This window comes from Protopterus annectens, chromosome 2.part0 (assembly GCF_019279795.1).
Source record: "Protopterus annectens isolate FY-2018-M chromosome 2.part0, PAN1.0, whole genome shotgun sequence".
NCBI lineage: Eukaryota > Metazoa > Chordata > Ceratodontiformes > Protopteridae > Protopterus > Protopterus annectens.
In genome coordinates this window covers 630428363-630455511 of record NC_056728.1, presented here as the reverse complement: position 1 = coordinate 630455511, position 27149 = coordinate 630428363, and the positions used below count along the sequence as shown (strand labels likewise).

Sequence of the window (27149 nt, the reverse complement as noted above, 5' to 3'; positions counted from 1 at the left end):
GTAGATGTTCGAGTGTATTCACTGTTGCAGTCATTACACTTGGGTTATCTTGCTGGCAGGCGACCCGAGTTCCAAAGTCTTGGTCCGGCGTCGGTTGCTGTCGCTTATTCCCTGACATCAGTGCGCCAGGGGTGTAAAAGTTGCAACAGACACCATTTTCTTCAGTTTTTCTTGCCCCAGATGTCGGGTGCCCCCAGATAGGAAGGCTAGAAAGATAAAATGATGCCAAAAGACATGCATATATTACTATAAACATTTCCTTCATCTACAAACAAATACATCACATATGTAGTATAGAGATGAGAAATACAAAAAAGTCCCAGCAATGAAAAAAAAGGGGGATGGTGGGTGGGTAACCTGGACTGCAACAGTGAATACACTCGAACATCTACATCTATGGTAGGTACACAACTGTACTATGTTCATCGTGTTTCACTGTTGCAGTCATTACACTTGGGTAGAATCCCAAAGCTGAGGTTGGGTGGCTGGGTCTAAATTGGATTTGGAGAGGCTAACAAGCCCTGCAGAACTGCAGTGGCAAAGCCTGCTCTGGATTTAGAGTAGAGAGGTAAGTGGTAGTGCTTGGTGAAAGTGTGCACTGAGCTCCAGGTTGCAGCTTCTAAAATGTCTTTGGTTGGTACGCCTCTGAAGAAAGCTGCTGAAGTGGCTGCTGCTCTGGTAGAATGAGGCCTAATGCCCTTAGGCACTGATTTGCCATGTTGTGCATAACAGAAGCGGATGCAGTGTCCTATCCATTTCGAGATTGTCTGCTTTGTAATAGGCTTTCCTTGTGATCCTGCAGCATATGCTACAAACAGTTGCTCAGTTTTTCTGAAAGCTTTTGTTTTGTCCAAGTAGAATTGTAGCTGTCTGTGTATATCCAAAGCATGCAGAAGTCTCTCCCCTTTATTCTGGGGATTTGGGTAAAAAGTAGGTAAATTAATGGTTTGGTTTAAGGCCACATTGGAGACCACTTTTGGCATGAATGTTGGGTTTGTCCTAAGAGAAACCCTGTCTTGATGAAAAATGAGGAAAGGTTCCACAGCCATTAATGCCTGTAACTCTGAGACTCTTCTTGCTGAAGTTATTGCTAGGAGCAGAGCAGTTTTCCATGACAAGAATTTTAGATCAGCTGTGTTGGCTGGTTCAAAAGGAGGCAGTGTGAGCTTTCCTAAAAAAAAAAATTGAGGTCCCAAGTAGGTACTGGTGCTCTCCTTGGGGGTCTTATATTTTTTGCCCCTCTGAGGAACTGTCGTAGTAGGGGATGTGAAAAAATAGGAGGTTCCGTATTGTAATGAGCTGAAATGGCAGAGGCATGGATTTTAATAGATGAGAAAGATAAGCCTTTGTCCAGCATCTCAGTTAGGTATTGTAAAATCTGAGGTATGTTAGGGACAAGTGGTTTGAGCCCTTGTGCCTGGTTCCAAGCACAGAATGTTTTCCATTTTTCTACATAAGATTTCCTAGTGCTGGGCCACCTGGCTTCTAAAATGACATCCATAACAGCTTTAGAGAGAGGTGCAGTCTGAGTGGCTACATTATCTGTCATGCTGCTAGGTTTAAGGTTCTGAGTTGACTGTACAGAATCTGATTGTTTTGTTGTGTCAGATGATGAGGAATTTTAGGTAGAAGCCAAGGTGGGCCTTGCGACAAACTCTTTAGGATTGGGAACCAGTGCTGGCGTGGCCAGTCTGGTGCAATCAGGATAATTTTTGGCCTTTCTTGTCTGACTTTTAGTAGCACCTTGGTGAGAAGAGGTATCAGAGGGAAGGCATAGACTGCCAGGCCTTTTGAGCTGAATGACACAGCATCCACTTTCCATGCTTGAGAGTGATAAGTTCTTGTGCAAAACTTCTGTATTTGGTAATTGTGAAGGGAGGCAAAAAGATCTGTGTCTGGGCGTCCCCATCTCCTTGTTATCATGTTGAACACTTGTGGATTTAGCTTCCATTCGTGAGGATCCATGAGATTTCTGCTTAGTTCGTCTGCCAGTGTATTTTTGTTCCTGGCAGGAATTATGCCTGCAGATGTACTTGATAGGTCAGTGCTGTGTTCCACAAAGTCATGGCTTGTCTGCATAGGGGGTAGGAATGTGTGCCCCCTTGCTTGTTTATGTACCACATAACTGTGGTATTTGTCCATCTTTATTAATAGTTGCCCTGGATGTATTAGGTCCTTGAAAGCTGTCAGGGCATTCTGTACAGCTAGCATCTCTTTTTGATTGATGTGAAGATGCATTTGTTCCTTGGCCCACGTGCCCTGAATACGTTTTCCTGCCACATGTGCCCCCCATGCATAATCCGATGCATCCATTGATATTGTCTGCCTGGCTGTGGGTAAGATGAAAGGCTGCCCCTTGTTCTGGTGACAGGCCGGGGACCACCATCGAAACTCTTATTGTAGGCAGGGAATTAAAGTTATGATTGTCTCCAGGCTGTGACCATGCTGAGTCCCAACACTTTTTAGATACCATTGTAGTTTCCTCATATGCAGTTTTGCATATGGAATTAGTAGAATGCAGGATGCTATGAAGCCCAGGGCCTGCAGAATTTTTCTTGCAGGGAGCTGGGTTTTTGTTGCCATCATTTGAAAGTAATGAGTCAGTTGCCTTTGCCTGGCGTGAGATAAGCCACCTGGGCAGTTGTATTTAAGCTTGCACCCAGGAATATTATCTCTTGAGAGGGCACTAGTTTTGATTTCTTTTCATTTACTGTGTACCCTAGGCAAATTAGCAATCTTTTTACAAACGCCAGATGCTTTAGAAGAATGTCCTTGCTCTCTGCTTGAAATAAGGCAGTCGTCCAAGTAGGGACATATTTGAATTCCTTTTTGTCTGCAAAATGCAATTACTGGTGCCAGGCATTTTGTGAAGACCCTGGGCGCAGTAGATAAGCCAAAGGGCAGTACAGAGAATTGGTAATGCATTGAACCTGCTATGAATCTGAGGTATCTTCTGCAAGATTGTCTGATTGGAACATGCAGGTATGCCTCCTTGAGGTCCAAAGTAACTAGCCAAGCCTTCTTGCCCAGCACGGGCAGAAGTTGCTGTAGTGTTAACATTTTGAATTTTGGAACATCCAGGAAAGTATTTAGGATTGACAGGTCCCGTATTGGTCTCCAGGCTTTGTCCTTTCTGGGTACTAAGAAAAGTCTAGAGTAAAATCCTTGTCCCTGTTCTTGCTGTGGAACTTTCTTAAATTGCTCCCATGTCCATAAGAGCAGCAATCTGTTTTTGTGCCTCTGCCCATTGGTTTTGTGGCAGGTCTGGCATACCTTTTGGTTTTGGAAGCATGTTGAAGTGGAACCTGTAACCCTGAGAAACAACAATATTCAGCACCCATTTGTCCTGGGTGATCATGTGCCAATTTCTTGAGAAAAGTGCTAGCTTTACCCCTAGAGGTGCTGTCAAAAGTTAAGCGCTTGGCATTTGCAGAGGGAAGTCATTGGGACTGTTTCTTTCCTATAAGGTTGTGATTTGTCTTCCCCTCCTTTGGGGGCTGAAGAACCCCCATTGTTTAGGTCTGTAGGAGGCTTGGGGCTGAGATCTGCCTCTTGGGCGTCTGTATCTGCCTCTTTGTGGCCTGTCTGACACTGAAAAGGACCAATTAAGGCCAGTTTCTACTAAATCTAGGTGGTTGAACCTGTAAGAAATCTTTTACTGTCTGCATTGACTTTGCTTTATCCTCCATTTTCTTTAATACCTCTTCTGCCTTAACACCAAACAAAGTATCATGCTGTAATGGAGCATCCAATAATTTTACTTTAACATGGTCAGGTAAACTTTGTTCTTTCAACCAAGCATGCCTTCGAATAACAGAGCCTGTAACTGCGGCTCTACAAGAAGCCTCTAATGAATCAAAACCACATTGCAGAGTATGCTTTCCCACTTGTTCAACTGCATGCAATAAATCCTGCATTTCCTTACTGTCAGGACTTTCTGTATTTGAAACCATTTTCTGCTTTAACAATGACATGAGGTACTGCTGATATTTAAGCATGTGAAACAGACAGTTTAAAGCTCTTACAGCTAAAGTAGTACAAGTGTAAACTTTTCCCCCCATCTGTCCAGAGGTCTGGAATCCCTATCAGAGAGTACAGGATTTTTAGCAGTGGAAGCTTTAACCCCTATAGGACCCTGAGAAATTGTTTCTGGGTCTGCAGCGGGGTTTTTGTAAATAAATTTATGAGAGTCAGGGACCCTGTAGTACCTGTCTGGCTTGACTGGTTCAGGGGGTAAAGAAATCAGGAGACAGACTGGATTCAGAGAAATCATCATCAACAATATCAAGCACAGGGGGAAAAGCCAGGGGCCTGTGCTGAGCCAATAAAAGAAAATCGCAGTCATCACACTTGGGTGGATTGTCAAAGCTGAAGAAGGGTGGAGGCAGACAAGAAGAGTTAAGAGCTGGCTAGTATATGCCTTGCAGGACTGCTGTAGCAAAACCTGCCCTGGATTTGGAAAAGATAGGTAGGTGGTAATGCTTGGTGAAAGTGTGTACAGAACTCCAGGGATTAGCTTCCAGGATATCCCTGGTAGGGACTCCCCTGATAAATGCTGTAGAGGTAGATGTTGCCCTAGTGGAATGTGTTCTGACCCCCTGAGGGGTTTGTTTCCCATAGTGCTTGTAGCAGAAATGGATGCAGTGTGCGATCCATTTGGAAACTGTTTGTTTTGAAATGGCCTTGCCCTCTGTCCCTGTTGCAAAGCTGACTAATAACTGGTCAGACTTTTCTGAATGGCTTAGTCCTATCAAGGTAGAATCTGAGCTGTCTGTGCACGTCCAAGGAGTGCAGGATCCTTTCCCTTTTATTTTGAGGATTGGGGAAGAAGTTTGGCAAATGGATGGATTGGTTGAGAGCCACACTGGACACCACCTTAGGCATAAAGGAAGAGTTAAGTCCTGAGGGGAAACCCTATCAGCATGGAAAATAATGAAGGGTTCCACAGCCATCAGCGCCTGTAGCTCAGACACTCTTCTAGCTAAAGTGATGGCTAGAAGCAAGGCTGTTTTCCAAGAGAGGAATTTTAACTCTGCTGATGCAGCAGGTTCAAAGGGAGGAAGCTTGAGTTTTTCCAGTACAAAGTTAAGGTCCCAAGCAGGTGTGGGTGCTCTCCTTGGTGGCCTTAAGTTGTTTGCCCCTCTCAGGAACTGTTTGATCAGGGAGTGGGAGAAGAGAGGTGGCTCAATGTTGAAATGTGCAGAAATGGCTGAGGCATGTATCTTAATGGAGGAGAAAAGGCCTTTGTGGAGTAGATCTGCTAAGTAATCCAGGATTAGATGCAGGAAGGGCAGAGAAGTGTCCTCTCCTTTGGACTGAATACATAAGCAGAACCTTTTCCACTTATCAGCATAGGATTTTCTTCTACTGGGTCTTCTGGCTTCAAGAATGATGTCCAGCACCTGCCTGCTTAGGGTTGCTGGGGGAGAATTCAAGGAATAAGCCAGACTGCAAGATTTAGGGTCTGCAGTTGTGGATGCAAAGCAGGGTTGGGGTCTGGTGTAGGTGCCAGGGTGGTACCGGTGTCAAGCTGTGCAGTAGTGGGTACCAGTGCTGGCATGGCCAGTTTGGGGCAATCAGAATTGTCCTTGGCCTGTCTTGTTTTATCTTGAGTAATACTCTTGAGAAAAGGGGCAGAGGGGGAAAGGCATAGATTGAGAGCTTTTCCCACTTTCCAGGCCCTGCTGTGAGGATTCCTGATGCAGAATTTGCTGAGCTGGTGGTTGTAGGGGGAGGCAAAGAGATCCACTTCTGGGGTCCCCCATTTATAAATCAGAAGGTTGAAGGTGCTGGGCTCTAATTGTCATTTGTGTGGGTCTAGAAGATTTCTGCTTAGGTCTGCTAATGAGTTTTGATTGCCTGGCAGGAATTGAGCTTGCAGATGGACTTCAATGTCCAAGGCTGTGTTCCACAGGGCCATGGCTAGCCTGCAGAGTAGGATAGAATGGGTTCCCCCCTGCTTGTTCATGTACCACATTAACTGTGGTGTTGTCTGTCTTTATTAGCAGTTGCCCTGGGAAAAGTAGGGATCTGAAAGCTGTCAGGGCATATTGTACAGCTAGCATCTCTTTTGATTGATGTGCAGATGAATTTGACTTGGGCTACAGTGGCCCTGAATACATTTGCCTTCCATGTGTGCCCGCCAGGCATAGTCCGATGAGTCTGTGGTTAGGGTCTGGGCGGCACTGGGTTGAGTAAATTGCAGTCCCTTGTTGTGGTTGCATGCTTCTGCCCACCAAAGGAACTCTGTCCTTAGACAGGGTATGATAGGAATGACTGTTTCCAGGTCCTGAGAATGTTGGCACCAAAGACTTTTTAAGTACCATTGAAGTTTCCTCATATGCAGTCTTGCATAAAGAATTAGCAGTATACATGAGGCCATAAACCCTAGGGCTTTGCAGTATTTTTCTTGCAGATAGCTGGGTTCTGGTGGCCATTTGTTTGAAGTAGTCTGTCAGGTAGACTTGTTTTTCTGAAGTGAGGAATGCCATCTGGGAAGTTGTGTCCAAGCTTGCTCATAGGAATACAATTTTTTGACTGGGTACCAGTTTTGATTTCTTTTCATTGATGGTGTACCCCAAGGAAAAGAGAAATTTTGTTTTGCAAATGTCAGGTGCTGCAGTAGCAATTCCAGACTGTCAGCCTGAATCAGGCCGTCATCCAAGTATGTGTAAATGTGGATATTTCTCTGCCTGCAGTGTGCAATGGCTGGAGCCAGGCATTTTGTGAATACCCTGGGCGCCATAGGTAAGCCAAGGGGAAGTGCAGAGAAAGTACAGTTGTGTACACTTACCATAAATGTAGATGTTCGAGTGTCTTCACTGTTGCAGTCATCACTGTAGGGTTCTTCCTGCCGGCAGGCAGCCCTCGGTCGGCCAGAATCCCAAAGTCTGGGTCCAGTGTCGGCTGTTCAGTCACGCTCCCCGACGTCAGAGTGCTAGGAGTACAAAGCTGCCAGCCGACGCCATGTTCTCCAATTTTTCTTGACCCAGATGTCAGGTGCCCAAAAGTGAAGGCTAATAGTAAAACAAAAATCTAACAAACAAACCCCATGCCCTGAAGCAAATACACCTCAGAAGAAGGGTGAAGTAGGAAACCACACTAACGAAAGTATAAGAGGGGACAGGAGGGAGGGTAACCCAGACTGCAACAGTGAAGACACTCTAACATCTACATTTTTGGTAAGTGTACACAACTGTACTATGTTCATTGTGTTTCACTGTTGCAGTCATCACTGTAGGGTTGAATCCCAAAGTTGAGATAAAGGGTGGTGGTTATAGTGTAGAAGGGGCGGCTAGAAGGCCCTGCAAGACTGCAGAAGCAAAGCCCTCCCTAGACTTAGAGTAAAGAGGTAGATTGTAGTGCTTAGAGAAAGTATGCACTGAACTCCAAGTTGCAGCTTCCAAAATATCCTTGGTAGGTACTCCTCTGAGAAAGGCAGCTGAAGTAGCAGCAGCTCTGGTGGAGTGAGCCCCAATTTTTCCTGGGATTTGCTTTCCATGATGAGAGTAACAAAATCTGATTCCATGAGCAATCCATTTTGAAATGGTCTGTTTTGAAATAGCTTTGCCTTGGGAATTTGTTGCATAAGAAACAAACAGTTGCTCTTTTCCTGATATCCTTGGTTCTGTCCAGGTTAAAACAAAGTTGTCTGTGTACATCCAAGGAATGCAAGATCCTTTCCCCCTTATTTTGTGGATTATTGAAAAAAGTTGGCAGGTGAATAGTTTGATTTAAAGCCACGTTTGAAACAACTTTAGGCATGAAAGTAGGATTGATCCTTAAAGACACCCTATCTTGGTGAAAAATAATATAAAGTTCCACAGCCATGAGTGCTTGTAACTCCGAGACTCTCCTGGCTTGAAGTCAAAGCCAGTAGGATAGCTGTTTTCCATGATAAATACCTAATATCAGATGTGGCAGCAGGCTCAAAAGGAGGCACAGTGAGTTCTTCCAGAACATAGTTAAGGTCCCAAGCAGGTATGGGTGGTGTCCTAGTGCGCCTTAAATTCTTTGCTCCTCTGAGATATTGTTTCAGAAGTGGATTCGAAAAGATAGGAGGATCTGTATTGTAATGTGAGGTAGCTGAGGTATGTATTTTTATGGAGAAGGATAAACCTTTATGTAGCATGTCTGTCAGGTAAAGTAAAATCAGTGGGATATTAGGAATGTGAGGATCCGAATCCTGAGCATGCATCCAAGTGCAAAATCTCTTCCATTTACCTGCATAAGATTTTCTAGTGCTAGGCCGTCTGGCTTCTAAGATGACATCCATGACCTGTTTGGGAAAGAAAGGATTAATCATAGACCCTGAATTCGCCAGGCTGCTAGGCTGAGAGTTTTGACATGAGAGTGCAGAACCTGGCCCTGGTGTTGGGACAAAAGATTTGGAATCGGAGGTAAAATCCAAGGAGGCTCCTGGGATAGATTCATCAGTGTTGAGTACCAAAACTGACGAGGCCAATTTGGGGCCAATAAAATCATCATCTTGTGCTTGTCCTGCTTGACCTTTAGTAACACCCGTGGAAGAAGAGGTAGTGGCGGAAGGGCATACCCCAAGAGGTTTCTCCAAATGAATGATAGTGCATCCACTTTCCATGCTAGCTTGTGAAATGTTCTTGTGCAAAAAATCTGTAACTGGTGGTTGAGGGGGGATGCAAAAAGATCTATGTCCGGGCAGCCCCAGGCTTCTGTAATCATCTTGAATATTTGAATAGGGACATACAAATGTGGAAGATGTAACCAATGCCCCTACATTATAAATGAAGGTGAAATTTATCTTGAGAGTAGGAAGAGATGGATTAGAAGTAAGGGGGTTTTATTGTTGTGATACTAGAGGGGTGGTATACCTTGTGATGTCAAAAATGTCAATCATTTTACGTAGGTAAAATGGAAAGAACATTAAAAAAAGAATATACGAGCATACCTACGATATTTCCAAAGCAAAATACACTAATGCACTTTACAAACCTTCTAGAGGTTGTATAGGATATAATTTTCAATTTTTTGTATTGGAACAAATCAGGCAAGATATTAGAGGGGGTCCCTGGGAGGATATTTTAGAAAGTAAAGAATTATGGTGGCAAGTTACCCTGGATGCGGGGAAAAAAACAGGTCTTAATGATTTTTTTAACAATATTACCATTATTAAAACTAGGGCTAATAGAATTTAATGGTAATTATGAATTTTTACACTAGAGGGAGCCAGCCACTATGAGATTTTATATGCAGTTTTTATTCATGCATATTTATATTCAATTGATGTTTTTTATGTATTTTATTTATTTATTTATAAATGGAAGGTAACATATGAATGTTTTTTTTTATATTTATATATGTTTTTTAATATAATTTTATTAAATAGATAAATACTGAGTAGTAAGGGTATATATTAAATGTTGATTCATGAATATTTATGAGCCCAGAGAGTATATCGGTTTGCGCATTTAAATGTTTTATCAACATTTCATTGGCTAATTGATTTTAACTTGGGTATATAAGGGATGAATGGCATTAATTTTGATGTATCTGATGAAGTCTGAGTATTGAGGACGAAAACACGTATTTGCTGTGTTATTTAAAAGCGTTTATGCTTTACAGTTTTGTTGTCAATAAATTGAGTGGATATTAATTTTCAGGTTTCCTGTTTTGGCTCGCTGCACTCTTTTCTGGATTTATTGGTGTATTTGGAGTGCTTTCACTTGGTTTCAACAGTTTATTTTTTGTGTAAGAGCTAATAGGAAGCCTTAACGTTTGTGCTTCAATGAGTTCGCAAGGACAGGAAGAGTTGGGACAATCTAGGAAGCTGATTGGCCAACTAACGGAACTCATAGATCTACTCAAGCCTCTATGTCACTCCTTACTTCCTGGCTGAGGTAACGCGTGTATGGCAGCTGAAAATGGAACCGAAGGGTTTACAGGGCACCATTATAAAAGAAAAAGGGAGCTTATGGGTGAAAATGGAGACGCCGGATACCTTGCTGTATCTAATGGTAGTCCGTTCAATTCAGCAGCCACACCGAGGATTTTTGAGACGGAAATGGAGGGCGATGAGGGGAGAAAGGATTTACTAATGGACTTGGGTGCTAGACCTAAAACGCTTAGCTCTATGATACCACCTACAGGTACTGTAAAAACTAATACGAAAACTACCAATGAATGGTTACAGAAAGACTTTCATTTTAAACTGGACAATAATGTGTTTTGTGGGCAACCTAATGGAGATTCATACGTTGTGAAATTAGATAATTTAACTAAAATGATGACTAAATATAGAATTTATAGTATTGAAAATGCTTATTTAAGAGAATGTTTGAATAGAGAAATAGTACCAAAAGGACTTAGGGTATACAAATACCCAAACAACGTTCAAGTGGGTTCTGAGTTTCATGAGAGTTTACTCAAAGTTTTCAACAATTGTGGGCTGGAAGTATTGAAACTTATTATTAAAGAAAATGATAGAAAGCAAGATATTTTGGAAAAAGAAATTGAAGAACTAGACATGTTTATTAAGGAAGACCTGATTTTTGGTATTAAAGAAGAAAGGGACAAGTATTTTAAAATAAGAAAAGATATAGACAATAAGTGTGATGAAGTTATTCAACGTAAGATGGGTAAATTAAATAGGGATATACAGGAGTATGAAAGCAAAACTAGTTATCCTAAGCCACCTTATACTAAATGGGATATGTATGGTATTGATACAAAGTGGAAGAAGAATAACAATTATAATAAGACAAATGAATGGAATGAGGTGGAATATGATTTAGAATTTCCACCCTTGAGAGGAATGGAACAAGGTTACAACCAACAGGAAGTTGAGAGGAAATTTTCGAATGGGGGGGGGGGAGAAGGGGGAGATATTAGACAGTTTTAACCCTTCTTCCAATAGGATATGTGGCAAACAAGAAGAAATTGCTGTGGAAAGTTTTAAAAATACTTATCAGGGATTTTCTATTTATAATTTTAGTACTATGCCACGTACTAAAGAACACTTTAGATTATTTAGTAAAGGGTTAAAATTCATACCCTTTAACAAGGGAGACCCTACTAGGACTTTACTGGATATTAAATTATTCGTGAGAAAGATTAATTTGGAGGTTTTTGCCTCTAGAAATAATTTTAAGAAAAATAAAAGGGTAGATCAAGAATTAGTAAGGAAATCTACATTCAACCCACCTTTACACCCTCAACTGAAGAATTTTGAAGCAATACTTGAGAATGAAGTTAGAAAATTACAGGACAAAAATAAAAATAAATACATTTTAATCTTAGTAAGGAAGAAAATGAGGTATTAAATGAGTTAAGAAACAATCACCATGTTAGAATCATGAAACCAGATAAGGGAGGGGGAATTGTGATTATGTAGAACATATATTATTAAGGAAAAAATGAATTTAATATTAAGGGATGAAAAGAAATATACATGTGTTTCTAGGAATGAAGTTAATATGGCCTATCAAAAAATAGATATGCTATTACATGACATGATATATGAAAAAGTTGTAGATGATTCCATCTTTAAATTTTTATATGTGGGTAAGCCAAGAATAGCTTCTATTTTTGGCATACCTAAAACTCACAAAAATCCTATTGATCCACCCCCTCAGGTCAACTGCGTCTGCGGATGGTTCTAAAACTTTACCATTGGCAAAATATGTGGATTTAAAAACCAGACATATATGGGTAAATAATAGAACCATCCTTAAAGATTCTTGGGATTTATAAAAGGAACTTACACCTGAGCTTTATAAAGACGATTTATTGTTTGTCACTATTGATATAGATTTGTTCTCAAGTATACCATACGATAAAGGTATGCAAATGTTTGAAGAAACTATTTTTCAGGATAAAGTGTTGACACAAAATGAAAAAATAGCAAGTGTAGCTCTTATGGAGATAATTTTGAAGTATAACTTTCTTATTTTTAATGGTGAATTCTTTCAGCAAACACAAGGTGTCTCTATGGGGGCAGCATGTGCCCCCACATATGCAAATATTGTGTTTTCCAAATGGGAGGAGAAATTTATTTTAAATTACATATTTCAGGAATTTTGGATATTATACCGCAGATTTTTGGATGACATTGTTATCCTCTGGACTATTGGACAGGATAAATTTATAGAATTTATGGATTTAAATAAAACCACTAGCTTCTTGAGGTTTGCTTATAATGTTACCTCTGATAGTTTACAATATCTAGATGTGGAGATATATAAAATTAATCAAAAATTCGAAACTAAAGTGTTTAGGAAAAGTACTTTTTGTAATTCCTTCCTACATTATGAAAGCGCCCACCCCCTACATTGTAAAAGAAACATAGTAAAGGGGCAATTTGTTAGGGGTTCTCGAATGACTAGCTTGGATACAGATTTTTCAAAAGAATGTGATCGGTTAGAGAAAATGTTTTTAGACAGAGGTTACCCCAAAATGTTTGTAAATAAAATAAGGAATGAAGTGGAAAACGGTAGACTACATAGGTTTAAACCTATTAAAGGTATGGGGTACAATAAGAATATCCAAGAGGAAGGAAATAAGTATGAAAATTCATCTGAGGGGTTTCAAAGAGGTCTAGTGGTAGAATTTAACGCTACTAATTATAAGGTGAGGGATATACTACAGAGGGAATGGGGAAAAAAAGCATCACTTACAGATATTGAGGAAATATCTAAAATAAGTCCAAAGGTGATATATAATAATTCCCCATAGTATAAGAAAAATTTTGGAAAATAATTACAGAATTATTAGTAGGTCAAGTATTAATTCAGTACCAACAGGAAATAGAAGAATAGGGACATACAAATGTGGAAGATGCAACCAATGCCCCTACATTATAAATGAAGGTGAAATTTATCTTGAGAGTAGGAAGAGATGGATTAGAAGTAAGGGTTTTTATTGTTGTGATACTAGAGGGGTGGTATACCTTGTGATATGTCAAAAATATCAATCATTTTACGTAGGTAAAACAGAAAGAACATTAAAAAAAAGAATATACGAGCATACCTACGATATTTCCAAAGCAAAAGACACTAATGCACTTTACAAACATTCTAGAGGTTGTATAGGATATAATTTTCAATTTTTTGTATTGGAACAAATCAGGCAAGATATTAGAGGGGGTCCCTGGAAGGATATTTTAGAAAGTAAAGAATTATGGTGGCAAGTTACCCTGGATGCGGGGGAAAAAACAGGTCTTAATGATTTTTTAACAATATTACCATTATTAAAACTAAGGGCTAATAGAATTTAATGGTAATTATGAATTTTTACACTAGAGGGAGCCAGCCACTATGAGATTTTATATGCAGTTTTTTATTCATGCTTATTTATATTCAATTGATGTTTTTATGTATTTATTTATAAATAGAAGGTAACATATGAATTTTTTTTATATTTATATATGTTTTTTAATATAATTTTATTAAATAGATAAATACTGAGTAGTAAGGGAATATATTAAATGTTGATTCATGAATATTTCTGAACCCAGAGAGTATATTGGTTTGCCCATTTAAATGTTTTATCAACATTTCATTGTCTAATTGATTTTAACTTGGGTATATAAGGGATGAATGGCATTAATTTTAACTTGCTTACTTATGTAATCTCTGTAAATAGTCTGTTTGTAATATGCAATGCTGGTATTATGTAATGCTGTATCTGCTTACCCTTGGAGCTTTTCTCGCCGGTCCCCCGCTGAAAATGGACATGCATCCAGTCAGACTATCCCGGTCAACAAATGTAAAATAAAATAAATAAAAGTGAGTATTGAGGACGAAAACACGCATTTGCTGTGTTATTTAAAAGCGTTTATGCTTTACAGTTTTGTTGTCAATAAATTGAGTGGATATTAATTTTCGGGTTTCCTGTTTTGGCTCGCTGCACTCTTTTCTGGATTTATTGGTGTATTTGGAGTGCCTTCACTTGGTTTCAACATTGAATATTTGGGTGTCTAGCATCCACTCGTGTGGGTCTGACAGGTTCCTGCTCAAGCTGTCTGCCAGAATATTTTGTTTTCCTGGAACAGGAATCAAATAAACAGCAACAAAGACAACAGGAACAAGTTCCACCAGGATTTATTGTAAGCAAGAAATCTCTCTCTCTCTGACGTCTCGGCCAAAGCCTTCAAGGAGAATGAAACACTTACATAAAAAAGCAACTTATATACACAGCATAATAAAATAATTACACAATCAATCAATTAACATAACAATTTAACAAGCTAATACTCTCCAGTTGAGCTCTTCATTTAGCCCAAAAGGAAACATAGTTTTAAACTTTAAAATATATACAGCTTCCTTCTGCACTAACCTAGTTTTAGATTGTGTACAGGGGTTAAACCTAGAGATGAAATTTCTACTTATCGGAAGAAATGTAGCAGGACACAACTAAACAATTCTGGTTTAACTAAAGAAAATATTTATTTTGTCACCACTTATGGTTGCTTTACCAAACAGTTTCTAGATATTGTTAGCCAATTTTGGCTCTATTTTAGTTCCCTTAGAAATGTTCAACAATGGCTGGATGTAAATATGAAGTTTTCTTACCGTAAGGGTAAGAATATAAAAGATTTCCTTGTAAGATCTAGGATTAATATGCCATTGTTAAGAATGTATATGGAACCGGTTAAAGTTGGGACCTTCCCCTGTGGGAAATGTAAGGTCTGCAAGCATATTGTATCTAATTTTGATTCTATTAATAATGTTAAATTTGATAGTCGGGGTATATTTAATTGTAATTCTGTGGGTGTCATTTATGCTCTACAATGCCCCTGCAACAAGTTTTACATTGGTGAAACAAAGAGGGCCTTTAAAATTAGATTTTTGGAGCATCTAAGGGACATTAAAAATGGTAAAGAAGACAGCCCAGTTGCAGTACATTTTCTAGAAGCACATAATAAATGTAATGAGGGTTTGAAAGGAACTATTTTAGAACAAGTTTGTGTCTCTATGTTTAATGACACTGATGTTAAAACTAGGTTAGTGCAGAAGGAAGCTGTATATATTTTAAAGTTTAAAACTATGTTTCCTTTTGGGCTAAATGAAGAGCTCAACTGGAGAGTATTAGCTTGTTAAATTGTTATGTTAATTGATTGATTGTGTAATTATTTTATTATGCTGTGTATATAAGTTGCTTTTTTATGTAAGTGTTTCATTCTCCTTGAAGGCTTTGGCCGAGACGTCAGAGAGAGAGATTTCTTGCTTACAATAAATCCTGGTGGAACTTGTTCCTGTTGTCTTTGTTGTATTTTGTTTTCCTGGCAGGAACTGAGCTTGTAGATCCACTTTGCAAGCTAGAGCTGTCTTCCATAGAGTCATGGCTAGTCTGCAAAGGGGGTAGGAGTGTGAACCCCCTTGCTTGTTTATGTACCACATAACTGTGGTGTTGTCTGTCCGTATCAGTAGTTGTCCTGGTTGTAGGAGATCCCTGAAAGCCAAGAGGGCATTCTGTACAGCTAACATCTCTTTTAAATTGATATGTAGGTGCTTCTGATCCTCTGTCCAAAAACCTTACAGACCTTTTAGGCTCCCCATGCGTAATCAGAGGCGTCCGTGGTTAACACTTGGCTGGCTGGCGGCAGACTGAAGGCTTTCCCTTTGTTGTGAAGACATGCCATGGTCCACCAATGGAATTCCTTTTGTAGGCAAGGCAGCAATCTGTGTCTCTAGACTGTGGCAATGTTGGAAACATACACTTTTTAGGTACCATTGTATTTTCCTCATATGTAGTCTTGCATTTGGTATGAGAAGGATACAGGAGGCCATGCAACCCAAAGCCTGCAGGAATTTCCTTGCAGTTAGCTGAGTTATTGATGCCAAGGTTTTGAAAGTTGGAGCCAGCTGCTGCTGTTTTTCGGATGTCAGGAATGCCATCTGGGTTGCTGTGTCTAGAAGAGCACCCAGAAAAGTTATCTGTTGTGAGGGAGTCAAATTTGACTTTATTTTCACAGTGAATCCCAGGTACTTGAGTAGATTTTGAACAAATTCCAGGTGCTGGAGTAAGACATCCTTGCTGTCTGCTTGAATAAGGCAGTCGTCCAGATAAGGGTAAATTTGAATTCCCTTGAGTCTGCAATAAGCTACTACTGGTGCCTGGCACTTGGTGAAGACCCTGGGCGCAGTAGACAAGCCAAAGGGCAGCGCAGAGAATTGGTAATGTTTCGAACCGGCCTTGAACCTGAGGTATTTTCTGCACTCCTGATAGGGATGTGTAGGTAAGCCTCCTTTAAATCCAATGTCACCATCCATGCATTTTTGCTCAACATTGGCAGGAGCTGTTGCAGAGTAAGCATCCTGAACTTTGGTATCTCGAGGAAAGTGTTTAAGACCGAGAAATCCAGGATGGGTCTCCATGAATTTTGCTTTCTGGGAACTAGGAAGAGCCTGGAGTAACAGTCTTGGCCCGTCTCTGATTGTGGAACCAGTTCTGTGGCCCTCATAGCCATGAGGGATCCCACCTGGTTTAATGCCTCTGCCCACTGGTGTTTTGGTAGGTCTGGTCATCCGTTTGGTCTTAGCAAGGTATGAAAGTGGAATTTGTAACCTCTTGAAACTACATCCAGAACCCACTTGTCTTGGGTTATGCAAGTCCAATTTTGTTGAAAAAGAGAGAGTTTTCCTCCTAGAGGAGCTTCCAGGAGAGAAGTTCCTGGAGCCATGCAGGGGGAAGTCATTGAGCCTGTTTTCTATAAGATTGAGGTCTGTCCTCTCCACCTCTGGGGGTGGAAGCACTCCACTGTCTCGGTCTGAAAGAGGTCTGTGCTTGGGCCCTCCCTCTGGAGCGCCTATATCTACCCGTATGAGGCCTGTCCGAGCTGGAAAAGGACCAATTTTTAGTTGGCCAATTTCTGCTAAATCTTGGGGCTGAACTTGTAAGAAATCCTTAACCGTTTGCATGGATTTTGCCTTGCCCTCCATTTTCTTTATCACCTCTTCAGCCTTAGCCCCAAACAAAACATTATGCTGAACAGGAGCATCCAGTAACTTCGCTTTCACTTGATCAGGTAAGTTTTGTTCCTTTAACCAAACATGCCTTCTAATGACTGTGCCAGAGGCAGCTGCCCCTGCAAGAAGCCTCCAAGGCATCAAAACCAGTGTAAACCATGTTTCCCCACTTGTTCAGTGGCATGCATCAAATCGTGTAATTCCTTATTATCTGCACATGCAGTAATGGTACCCAGTTTTTGTTTCAAGACACAGTAGAAATTGCTGATACTCTAGCATATGAAATTGACAATTTAAAGCCCTAACAGATAAAGTCGCAGAAGTGTACACTTTTTTTCCCAATCTCTCCAAAGCTCTGGAATCCTTATCTGTCAGAATAGGATTTCTAACTGAAGCGGCCTCAATCCCCTTAGGACCCTGAGAAATGGTTTCTGGATCAGCAGTAGGATTTTTGAAAAGGAACTGGTGAGTCAGGGACCCCTGTAATATCTGTCGGGCTTAGCAGGGGCTGGAGGAAATGAGTCAGGAGTTAAATTAGCCTCAGAAAAGGCATCATCCACAATATCCAAAATAGGAGGAATAGCCAGGGGTCTATGTTGGGGAAGAAGTAGGAAATCCCTAAGCCTTCTCTTAGATTCCGAGTACTCCTGTCCTTCCCAGTGAAAATGTTTCCTCATGTCATGTAATGTTTCCCCAAAAGAGAAATCCTCAGGGGGAAAAGCTGATGGAATGGATTCCTCAGCATCAGAATCCTCATAAGGAGGGAAAGTATATTTCTGTTCAGAGGAAGACACTGAAGAAATAGATGCCTGATCAAAAGATTCATAATCAAATTCTTGCCTTGGCCTTTTGTCTGGAGGGGGATGTGAACCCCTAATCATGGTTAATAAGTCCTCCGCCATTTTAAGTAGCGGTTTCTGAGATTTGGGGCCGGATCAGAAGAGGCCTGGGCTGGTGTCTTAGATTTAGAAGGAGTCTTTGGCTTTGCCTTTATCAGAAGTTGTGTAGGCCTGAAAACCCCCTCGGAAGCCGGTACCTGCACAGCGGCTCCGGACCCATCCGAGGGAGCACTGTCCGAAGGTCCTGCAGTTGGAGTGCTCAAAGGCCTAGTTGGCTCCTCGTGGGAGTCTGTTTCGACAATCTGTTCTGAAATGGCTGACGACAGGGGCTGCGAAAGCGTCTCACTGACGACGGCCGAACCTGTAGCTAGCTCTGTTTGTAAAACATCATCTGATTTGGACCTTGGAGGCCTGTCCTTATCTCCTTGCATCATTTGTGAACTCCAGTAGTCGGAAGCGTGTCAGACGACATTTTATAATTAAATCGCCTGCCAAAGTAGTGAAAAGCAAAATCGTACCTGCGCTTAATCATAGGTTGGTTAAATCTAGCACAAAACAGACAACTAGCTACGTTGTGCGCAGGGCCTAAACAAGGAATACAGTAAGAATGGAAATCCTTATGAGGTATTTGCTTCCCACAAGAAATGCAATTAGTAACTTTTTCTGACATCGGACTGGAGCAAGAAAAAAGTTTCCCCAACGGGGTACTTAGCTTTGAGAAGAAGTCTTCGGACTGTAGCACGAAAAAAATTATCAGGAGTCAGCCGACCGGCACTTGCGAACTGCTTTCACCGCACGGCAAGAAAGACTGGAGAAAGTACAGTTTTCTACCTACCATAAATGTAGATGTTCGAGTGCTAATACAGCTGCAGTCATAACAGATGGGTTCTCCTACCATCAGGCGGGTCCTCGGTCGGCCGAATTCCAAAGTCTAGGTCCAGCGTCGGTTGTCGTCGCTTCTTCCCTGACGTCAGTGCGACAGGGGTATAAAAGAACCAGCCGACGCCATTTTCTTCAGTTTTTCTTGCGACAGGGGTATAAAAGAACCAGCCGACGCCATTTTCTTCAGTTTTTCTTGCCCCAGATGTCAGGTGCCCCCAGAAGGAAGGCAATACATAAATTTGTGTAATAAAGCAGTGCAATATAATCAAAATACAGTAGTTGCATGCAAATACACCATAAATGAATACCCCAATCAGGTTGTATGAGGATGTGTTAGCCTATAGGCCTGTCCCAAGAGGGGAAGGAGGGAGGGAAACCTGGACTGCAGCTGTATTAGCACTCGAACATCTACATTTATGGTAGGTACAAAACTGTACTATGTTCATCGTGCATACAGCTGCAGTCATAACAGATGGGTAGAATCCCAAAGCTAAGAAAGGGGCGGTAGGCACTAGAGGAGCCAGGATGCCCTGCATGACTGCAGTGGCAAAGCCTGCTCTAGTTTTGGAGTATAACGGTAGGTGGTAGTGCTTGGAGAAGGTATGCACAGAACTCCAAGTGGCTGCTTCCAAAATATCTTTGGTAGGAACTCCTCTGAGGAAAGCTGCAGAGGTAGCTGTGGCCCTTGTGGAGTGAGATCTGATGCCTGTAGGTACAGTTTTGCCATGAAAAGAATAGCAAAAGTGTATGCAGTGGGCTATCCATTTTGAGATAGTCTGTTTCGAAATTGGCTTTCCTTGAGCTCCTACAGCATAGGACACAAAGAGCTGTTCTGATTTTCTGAAAGGCTTTGTTCTGTCCAGATAATAACGTAGTTGTCTGTGGATGTCCAAGGAATGTAGTAATCTCGCCCCTTTGTTTTGAGGAATAGGATAAAAGGTAGGTAAGTGTATGGCCTGATTCAAAGCTACCCTGGAAATCACTTTAGGCATAAAGGACGGGTTGTTTGGTAAGGAAACTCTGTCCTGATGGAAGATGATAAAAGGCTGCACAGCCATGAGAGCTTGTAGTTCTGAAACTCTACGAGCTGAGGTAATGGCCAGAAGGAAAGCGGTTTTCCAGGACAAATACTGCAAATCTGATGAGGTAGCTGGTTCAAAGGGAGGCAAGGTCAGTTTTTCTAGAATGAAATTGAGATCCCAAGCAGGTATTGGTTGTTTTCTTGTGGGTCTTAGATTCTTAGCCCCTCTGAGGAACTGTCTTAAGAGAGGGTGAGAGAATAAGGGTGGATCAGTGTTGTATTCTGCAGAAATGGCTGAGGCATGGATTTTGATGGAGGAGAATGAAAGTCCACTGCTTAGCAGCTTAGCTAAATACTGTAGTATTTGAGGTAAATTCAGTTTTCCAGGATCCTGGCCCTTTTTCTCATTCCAGACACACAACCGTTTCCATTTTGCGGAGTAAGCTTTTCTAGTTGACTGCCTTCTGGCCTCCAAAATGACATCCTGCACCTCTCCTTGGAGAGTAGGGTCTGTTGTGATGCTAAGGAATCTTCCATGCGGCTAGATTGAGTGTTTTTAGCTGGCTGTGAAGAGTTCTGAAGCTGTGCTGAGTCAGAAGAGGAGGCATTAGAGGCAGGGTCCATGGTGGGAAATGCGTCAGGCTACTCAGGAGTGGGTACCAGTGTTGTCTTGGCCAGTCCGGAGCAATGAGAATCATCTTTGGTCTGTCTGCTCTGGTTTTCAATAGAACTTTGGGCAGCAGAGGAAGAGGTGGGAAGGCATAAACTGTCACTGATGTCCAACTGAAAGAGAGAGCGTCCACTCTCCAGGCCTTTGGATGGAAAATCCTTGAGCAGAATTTTGTCAATTGGTGATTTTTGTGGGAGGCAAAGAGATCTATGTCTGGCCTTCCCCATGCTTGGATTATTTCTGTAAAAACTTTTGGATGCAACTTCCATTTGTGTGGATCTGTCATATTTCTGCTTAGGTTGTCTGCCAGCGTGTTTTCCTTGCCTGGCAAGTACTGTGCTTGTAGTTCGATGTGCAAGTCCATGGCCATGTTCCAAAGTGACATGGCCAGTCTGCATAGGGGGTATGAATGTGTTCCTCCCTGTTTATGTACCACATAACTGTGGTGTTGTCCGTTCTTATCAATAGTTGACCTGGTTGCAGAAGGTCCTTGAAAGCTATAATAGCATGCATTACTGCTAGCATTTCCTTTTGATTGATGTGAAGGTGCTTTTCTTTTTTGGACCATTTGCCCTGAATGCACCGATCTGTCATGTGCACCCCCCAGGCGTAGTCCGAGGCATCTGTTGTGATGACTTGACTTGCTTGAGGCTTGCTGAATGGAATAACCGTGTTTGTTTGGCATGCTTGAGCCCACCACAGAAATTCCTTTTGCAGACATGGAATTAGTGGTATTATTGTTTCCAAACTGTGGCTGTGTTGAGACCATATGTTTTTCAGGTACCATTGAAGTTTCCTCATATGCAGCTTTGCACATGGGATTAGTAAGATGCAAGATGCCATGAATCCCAGAGCCTACAGGATTTTCCTTGCAGTCAGCCTGGTGCAATTTGCTAGTGCTCTGAAGTATTGAGTTAGTTGCCCCTGCTTCTCTGGCGTGAGGTAGGCCATCTGGGTGTTTGTGTCCAAGTTGGCACCCAGGAAAATTATCTTCCGAGAGGGTATTAGCCTTGATTTCTTTTTGTTGACTGTGTATCCCATTGAGCTCAACAACATTATTACATAAGCCAGATGTTTCAGAAGAATGTGCTTGCTGTCCGCTTGGATCAGGCAGTCATCCAAATAAGGGTATATTTGTATCCCTTGAAGTCTGCAGTAGGCAATTACTGATGCCAGGCATTTCGTGAATACTCTGGGCGCAGTAGATAAGCCAAAGGGCAATGCAGAGAATTGATAATGGGTTGAACCTGCAAGAAATCTGAGGTATCTTCTGCAATTTTGTCTGATTGGGACATGCAGGTATGCCTCCTTGAGGTCCAATGTTACCAGCCAAGACTCCTTGCCCAGCATGGGAAGAAGTTGCTGTAGAGTGAGCATCTTGAATTTTGGTACGAGTAGAAATGTGTTTAGGATGGACAGGTCCAAAATAGGTCTCCAATCTTTTCCCTTGCTTGGTACCAGGAATAGCCTGGAATAAAAACCTTGACCTTGTTCGTGCGTAGGTACCTCTTGAATAGCTTTCATGTCTATGAGATCTGTAATTTGCCTTTGTGCCTCTGCCCTTTGATTGTGTGGCAGGTTTGGCATGCCTCATTTTTGGAAGGGTGTGAAAATGGAATCTATAGCCTCTGTTTATAATGTCCAGGATCCATTTGTCTTTTGTGACAATATGCCAATTCTTTGAAAATAATGCCAGCTTTCCTCCTAAGGGGGCTGCCATTTGAGTCTTGCTTGGCATGCAAAGGGGAAAGTCATTGGGCTTGCTTTCTGAATGATTGCGAGTTATCCTCACCACCTCTGTGTAGGAAATTGTCATTGTCTGCCTCTAAACGATCCTTGGATTGTCCTCTGCCCCTCGGGCGCCTGTATCTGCCTCTTTGGGGTCTGTCCGTAGCTGGAAAGGACCAATTTTTGGAAGGCCAATTTCTATTGAAATGTGGGGGTTGTATCTGTAGAAAATCTTTCACAGTTTGCATTGATTTAGCCTTTTCCTCCATTTTCCTTAATACCTCCACAGCATTAGCACCAAATAATACATCCTTTTGAAGAGGGGCATCTAGTAATTTAGCTTTGACATGATCAGGCAAAGTTTGTTCCTTGAGCCAGGCTGATCCTGTAACAGCAGCTCTACATGAGGCCTCTAGAGCATCAAAACCACATTGTAAGGTATGCTTACCCACTTGTTCTGCACTATGCATCAAATCCTGCAACTCCTTCAAGTCTGGTTGTTCAGGTTGTGACATTTTACTTTTCAATTGTGATAACAAAAACTGTTGGTATTTTAGCATATGGAACTGACAGTTTAAGGCCCTCATGGTTAAGGTAGCCGAGGTATATACCTTTTTTCCCCACCTTTCTAAGGATCTGGAATCTCTCTCGGAAGGTAAAGGATTTTTAGCAGTGGAGGCCTTAATTCCCTTGGGGCCCTGTGAGATGGTTTCTGGGTCAGCAGCATGGCTTTTGTATATAAATTGGTGCGAGTCAGGAACCCTGTAGTACCTGTCAGGCTTAACTGGGGCTGGAGGCAGAGAATCCGGGTTAAGGCAGGCCTCCGAGTAAACATCATCTAGGATGTCCAAGACAGGAGGTATAGCCAGAGGCCTGTGCTGCGGTAGTAAGAGAAATTCCCTAAGCCTTTTCTTGGAATCTGAATAATCTTGGCCTTCCCAGTGGAAGTGTTCCCTTAAAGTACGCAAAGTTTCCCCAAATGAGTAATCCTCTGGAGGGGATACAGCAGGAATGGACTCCTCCGCATCAGAGTCTTCAAAAGGGGAGTAAGAATGTTCCTGATCATCAGAGTGCTCTGAAATAATGGAGCCCTGATCAGAGGAGGGGGATTCTTCCTCCACTCTGGGCCTTTGTCCGGTGGGGTTGAGAACCCTGATAAGAGTAATTAAATCCTCAGCCATTTTAAGCATCTGCTTTTTAGGCATGGGGCCTGGAGATGGGCCCTGTGTAGCTTGTCTCAGAGTGCATGGCTGCTTTAGACTTAGTGAAAGCCTTGATGGAGAAAGAAGAGGAAGGTCTGAAGACACCTTGAGTGAAGGTAGACCTGTCCACATTTTGAGGTTCAACGCCAAGAGTGGCTTCGGTATCTGTAGTCGGGGTGTGGGCCGAGAAGCCTGCGACCTCGGGCACAGGAGACACCGCCAATGAAGTGTCGTCGGTAGTCAGGGGCTGCGTAGGCGCCTCGCTGAGAACCGGACCACGTGTTGTCGGCTTTGGCGTGGTGTCGGTAGAGGCCGCGGACCTTGTGTGTCGGTCCTTATCTCTGCGTTTTTTTAGACAACTGGAGTCGGAGTATCCGACGACATAATATAGTTAAATGTTTTTCCAAAATAATGCTGGGCGAACTCCGCCCGACGCTTAATGGTGCGTTTGCTGAAAGTAGCACAAAAGCGACAGACCGAGACGTCGTGGTCTGGGCCTCAACAAGGTATACAGAGGGAATGGAAATCCTTATGCGGTATTTGCTTCCCACATGAAATACAATTATTAACTGTCTGACATCGGTCTGAGGCAAGAAAAGTTTCCCCAACGGGGTACTTGGCTTTCAAGAAGACTTCGGTTTCAAAATTTTCGTAATTTCAGGAGCTGGCCGACCGGCACTTGCAAACTGATTCTGCTTCGGGCACGAAAGACTGAAGAAAATGGCGTCGGCTGGTTCTTTTATACCCCTGTCGCACTGACGTCAGGGAAGAAGCGACAACAACCGACGCCAGACCTAGACTTTGGAAATTCGGCCGACCGAGGACCCGCCTGACGGCAGGAGAATCCATCTGTTATGACTGTAGCTGTATGCACGATGAACATCATGGCATCGGCTGGCAGCTTTGTACTTCTAGCGCTCTGATGTCAGGGAGCGTGACTGAACAGCCGACGCCGGACCCAGACTTTAGGATTCTGGCCGACCGAGGGCTGCCTGCCGGCAGGAAGAAAGTACAGTTTTGTACCTACCATAAATGTAGATGTCCGAGAGGAATGCATCTGCAGTCTTTACAAATGGGTTGTCCTGTCGTCAGGCAGCCCTTCGGTCGGCCGGATTCCAAAGTCTGGGTCTGGCTTCGGCTGGTGTCGCACTTCACCAGACGTCATTGCGGCAGTTTTTCGGGTATAAAGGCATCAGCCGACGCCATTTTCCTCAGAGTTTCTTGCCCCAGATGCCAGGTGCCCTCTTGGATGGCTAAATTTGGATAAATGCCAAAGTTTCCAAATAGTAGAGAGCAAACACACAAAATAAGCATGTATGTACATATATACAAACAAATACACCATAATAGATCCCCCCAAGCTAGCTGAAGATTGGTAAATACCCTAGGAGTACCTCAGAGGAGGGTGGGTAATCCTGACTGCAGATGCATTCCTCTCGGACATCTACATTTATGGTAGGTACAAAACTGTACTATGTCCTTCAAGGATGCATCTGCAGTCTTTACAAATGGGTAGAATAAAAAAGCTAAACTAGGGGAGGAGGTAAATAGAAAAGATTATGGTGTAGTTAGGATCCCTTGCAAAACAGCAGTGGCAAAGCCAGCACGGGATCTGGAGTATAGAGGTAAGTTATAATGCTTGGCAAATGTATGCACGGAGGTCCAAGTAGCAGCCTCTATAATGTCCTTGGTAGCCACTCCTCGTAAGAAAGCTGTGGTAGTGGCTGTAGCCCTTGTGGAGTGAGGCCTGATGTTCTCTGGAGTTTTCTTTCCATGGTAGGAGTAACAAAATCTAATGCAATTTCCTATCCATTTGGAGATTGTCTGTTTAGAAATTGGTTTTCCTTCCTTCCCTGTTGCATATGCCACCAGAAGCTGGTCAGTCTTTCTATTGTTTTTTGTCCTGTCCAGATAGTAGCGTAATTGTCTGTGTACATCCAAGGTATGCAAGAGCCTTTCTCCCCTGTTCTGTGGGTTGGGGAAGAATGTAGGGAGGTGGATAGCCTGATTTAAAGAAACTCTGGATACCACCTTAGGCATAAATGTAGGATTTGTTCTCATGGACACTCTGTCTTGATGGAAGATCAGGAAGGGTTGCACTGCCATTAATGCCTGCAGTTCAGAAACCCTTCTTGCTGAAGTTATTGCTAGCAGGAAGGCAGTTTTCCAGGATAAGTATTGTAATTCTGCTGTTGCTGCTGGTTCGAAAGGAGGAAGAGTCAGCTTTTCTAGTACAAAGTTCAAGTCCCATGCTGGCAATGGAGGTTTCCTGGGAGGTTTTACATTTTTAATTCCTCTCAGAAACTGTCTGAGCAGAGGATGCGATAAGACAGGAGGATCCAAGCTGTATTCTGCTGAAATAGCTGATGCATGTATTTTGATGGAAGAATAGGACAGGCCTGTATGGTAGAGCTCTGCCAAGTACTCCAGGATGTTGGCTATGTTCACCAGTGTCACATCTTGCCCCTTTGCAGTACTCCAGATGAGATATCTTTTCCATTTTGCTGCATAATTCTTTCTTGTGGAAGGTCTACGAGCCTCCAGCATTATGTCTTTAACCCTTTGGGATAAATTCGGGTTGGTTGCTGTTATGTAATGTTCCAGGCAGTTAACTGTAGAGTTTTTAGACTTGGATGCAGGATGCTGTAGTTGCTCTGTGTTAGTAGTAAAGGGATCAGGGGCAGCGTCCATATTTGTTCCCTGGACATGCTCCTCAGAAGTGGGTACCAATGTTGTCTTGGCCAGTTTGGAGCTATCAGAATGATCCTCGGACGTTCCTCTTTGATCTTCAGAAGCACCTTGTGCATCAAAGGAAATGGTGGAAATGCGTATGCTGTCAGGCCTTTCCAACTGAAAGAAAGGGAGTCCACCTTCCAAGCAAGAGGGTGGTAAGTCCTTGTGCAGAATTTCTTCAACTGGTGATTGACTGGGGATGCAAACAAGTCTATTTGTGGTAATCCCCATTTTCTTGTGATGGTTTTGAAGATGTCCGGATGCAGCATCCATTCATGGGCATCTGTTGTAGTTCTGCTTAATATGTCTGCTAGAATGTTTTCCTTTCCTGGTACATAAATTGCCTGTAACTGAATGTTGCAGCTCAAGAGCCACATCCCATAGGGCTAGTGCCAGCCGGCATAGAGGGTATGAGTGAGTGCCTCCCTGTTTGTTGATGTACCACATAACTGTGGTGTCTGTTCTTATCATCAACTGGCCTTCTTGGAGAAGAGGTCTGAATGCCTGGATTGCCAATTTCACTGCCATCATTTCTTTTAGATTTATGTGCAGATGTAGCTGGTCTTGAGTCCATAGGCCTTGAATGCACTTGTCCAGCATGTGTGCCCCCCATCCGAGGTCCGAGGCATCTGTCGTGATGGTTTGTCTCGGTTGACTTTTGTAGAAGGGCAGTCCTGTGTTTGATTGGCAGGCCTGAGCCCACCATAGGAACTCCTGATTCAGGCATGGGATCATTGGTATTCTGGTTTCTAGGCTGTGTTTGTGCTGGGACCACAAATTCTTTAGGTACCACTGTAGCTTTCTCATATGCAGCCTGGCATGAGGGACCAGTATTATGCAGGATGCCATGAAGCCTAGAGCTTGTAACACTTTTCTTGCAGTCAGATGGGTCTGCTTTGTTAATGCCAAGAAGTAGAGAGGAAGTTGTTCTTTCTTTTCTGCAGTTAGGAATGCCATTTATTTTGATGTGTCCAGTTCTTCCCCTAGAAAGGTTATTCTTTGGGATGGAATCAGCCTTGACTTTTCTGTATTGACTGTATATCCCAGGGCTTGCAGCAGGTAGATGACTCTTTGCAAGTCTTCTGTTAGTTTGTTTTTGTTGTCCGCTTGTATCAGGCAGTCGTCCAGGTA

At 42.4% G+C, this 27149-nt stretch overlaps 1 protein-coding gene across 1 annotated transcript in view; it reads right to left on the bottom strand.

The window, feature by feature from the left end:
* Nucleotides 1–8875, bottom strand: part of TDRD7 (tudor domain containing 7) — a 1553655-nt gene extending 1544780 nt beyond the window's left edge. Inside the window, exon 1 of the mRNA XM_044060339.1 lies at nucleotides 8850–8875. Coding sequence (XP_043916274.1) covers nucleotides 8850–8875 — 26 coding nt within the window. The remainder of the gene's footprint in view (nucleotides 1–8849) is intronic.
* Between the last annotated feature and the right edge of the window lie 18274 nt (nucleotides 8876–27149).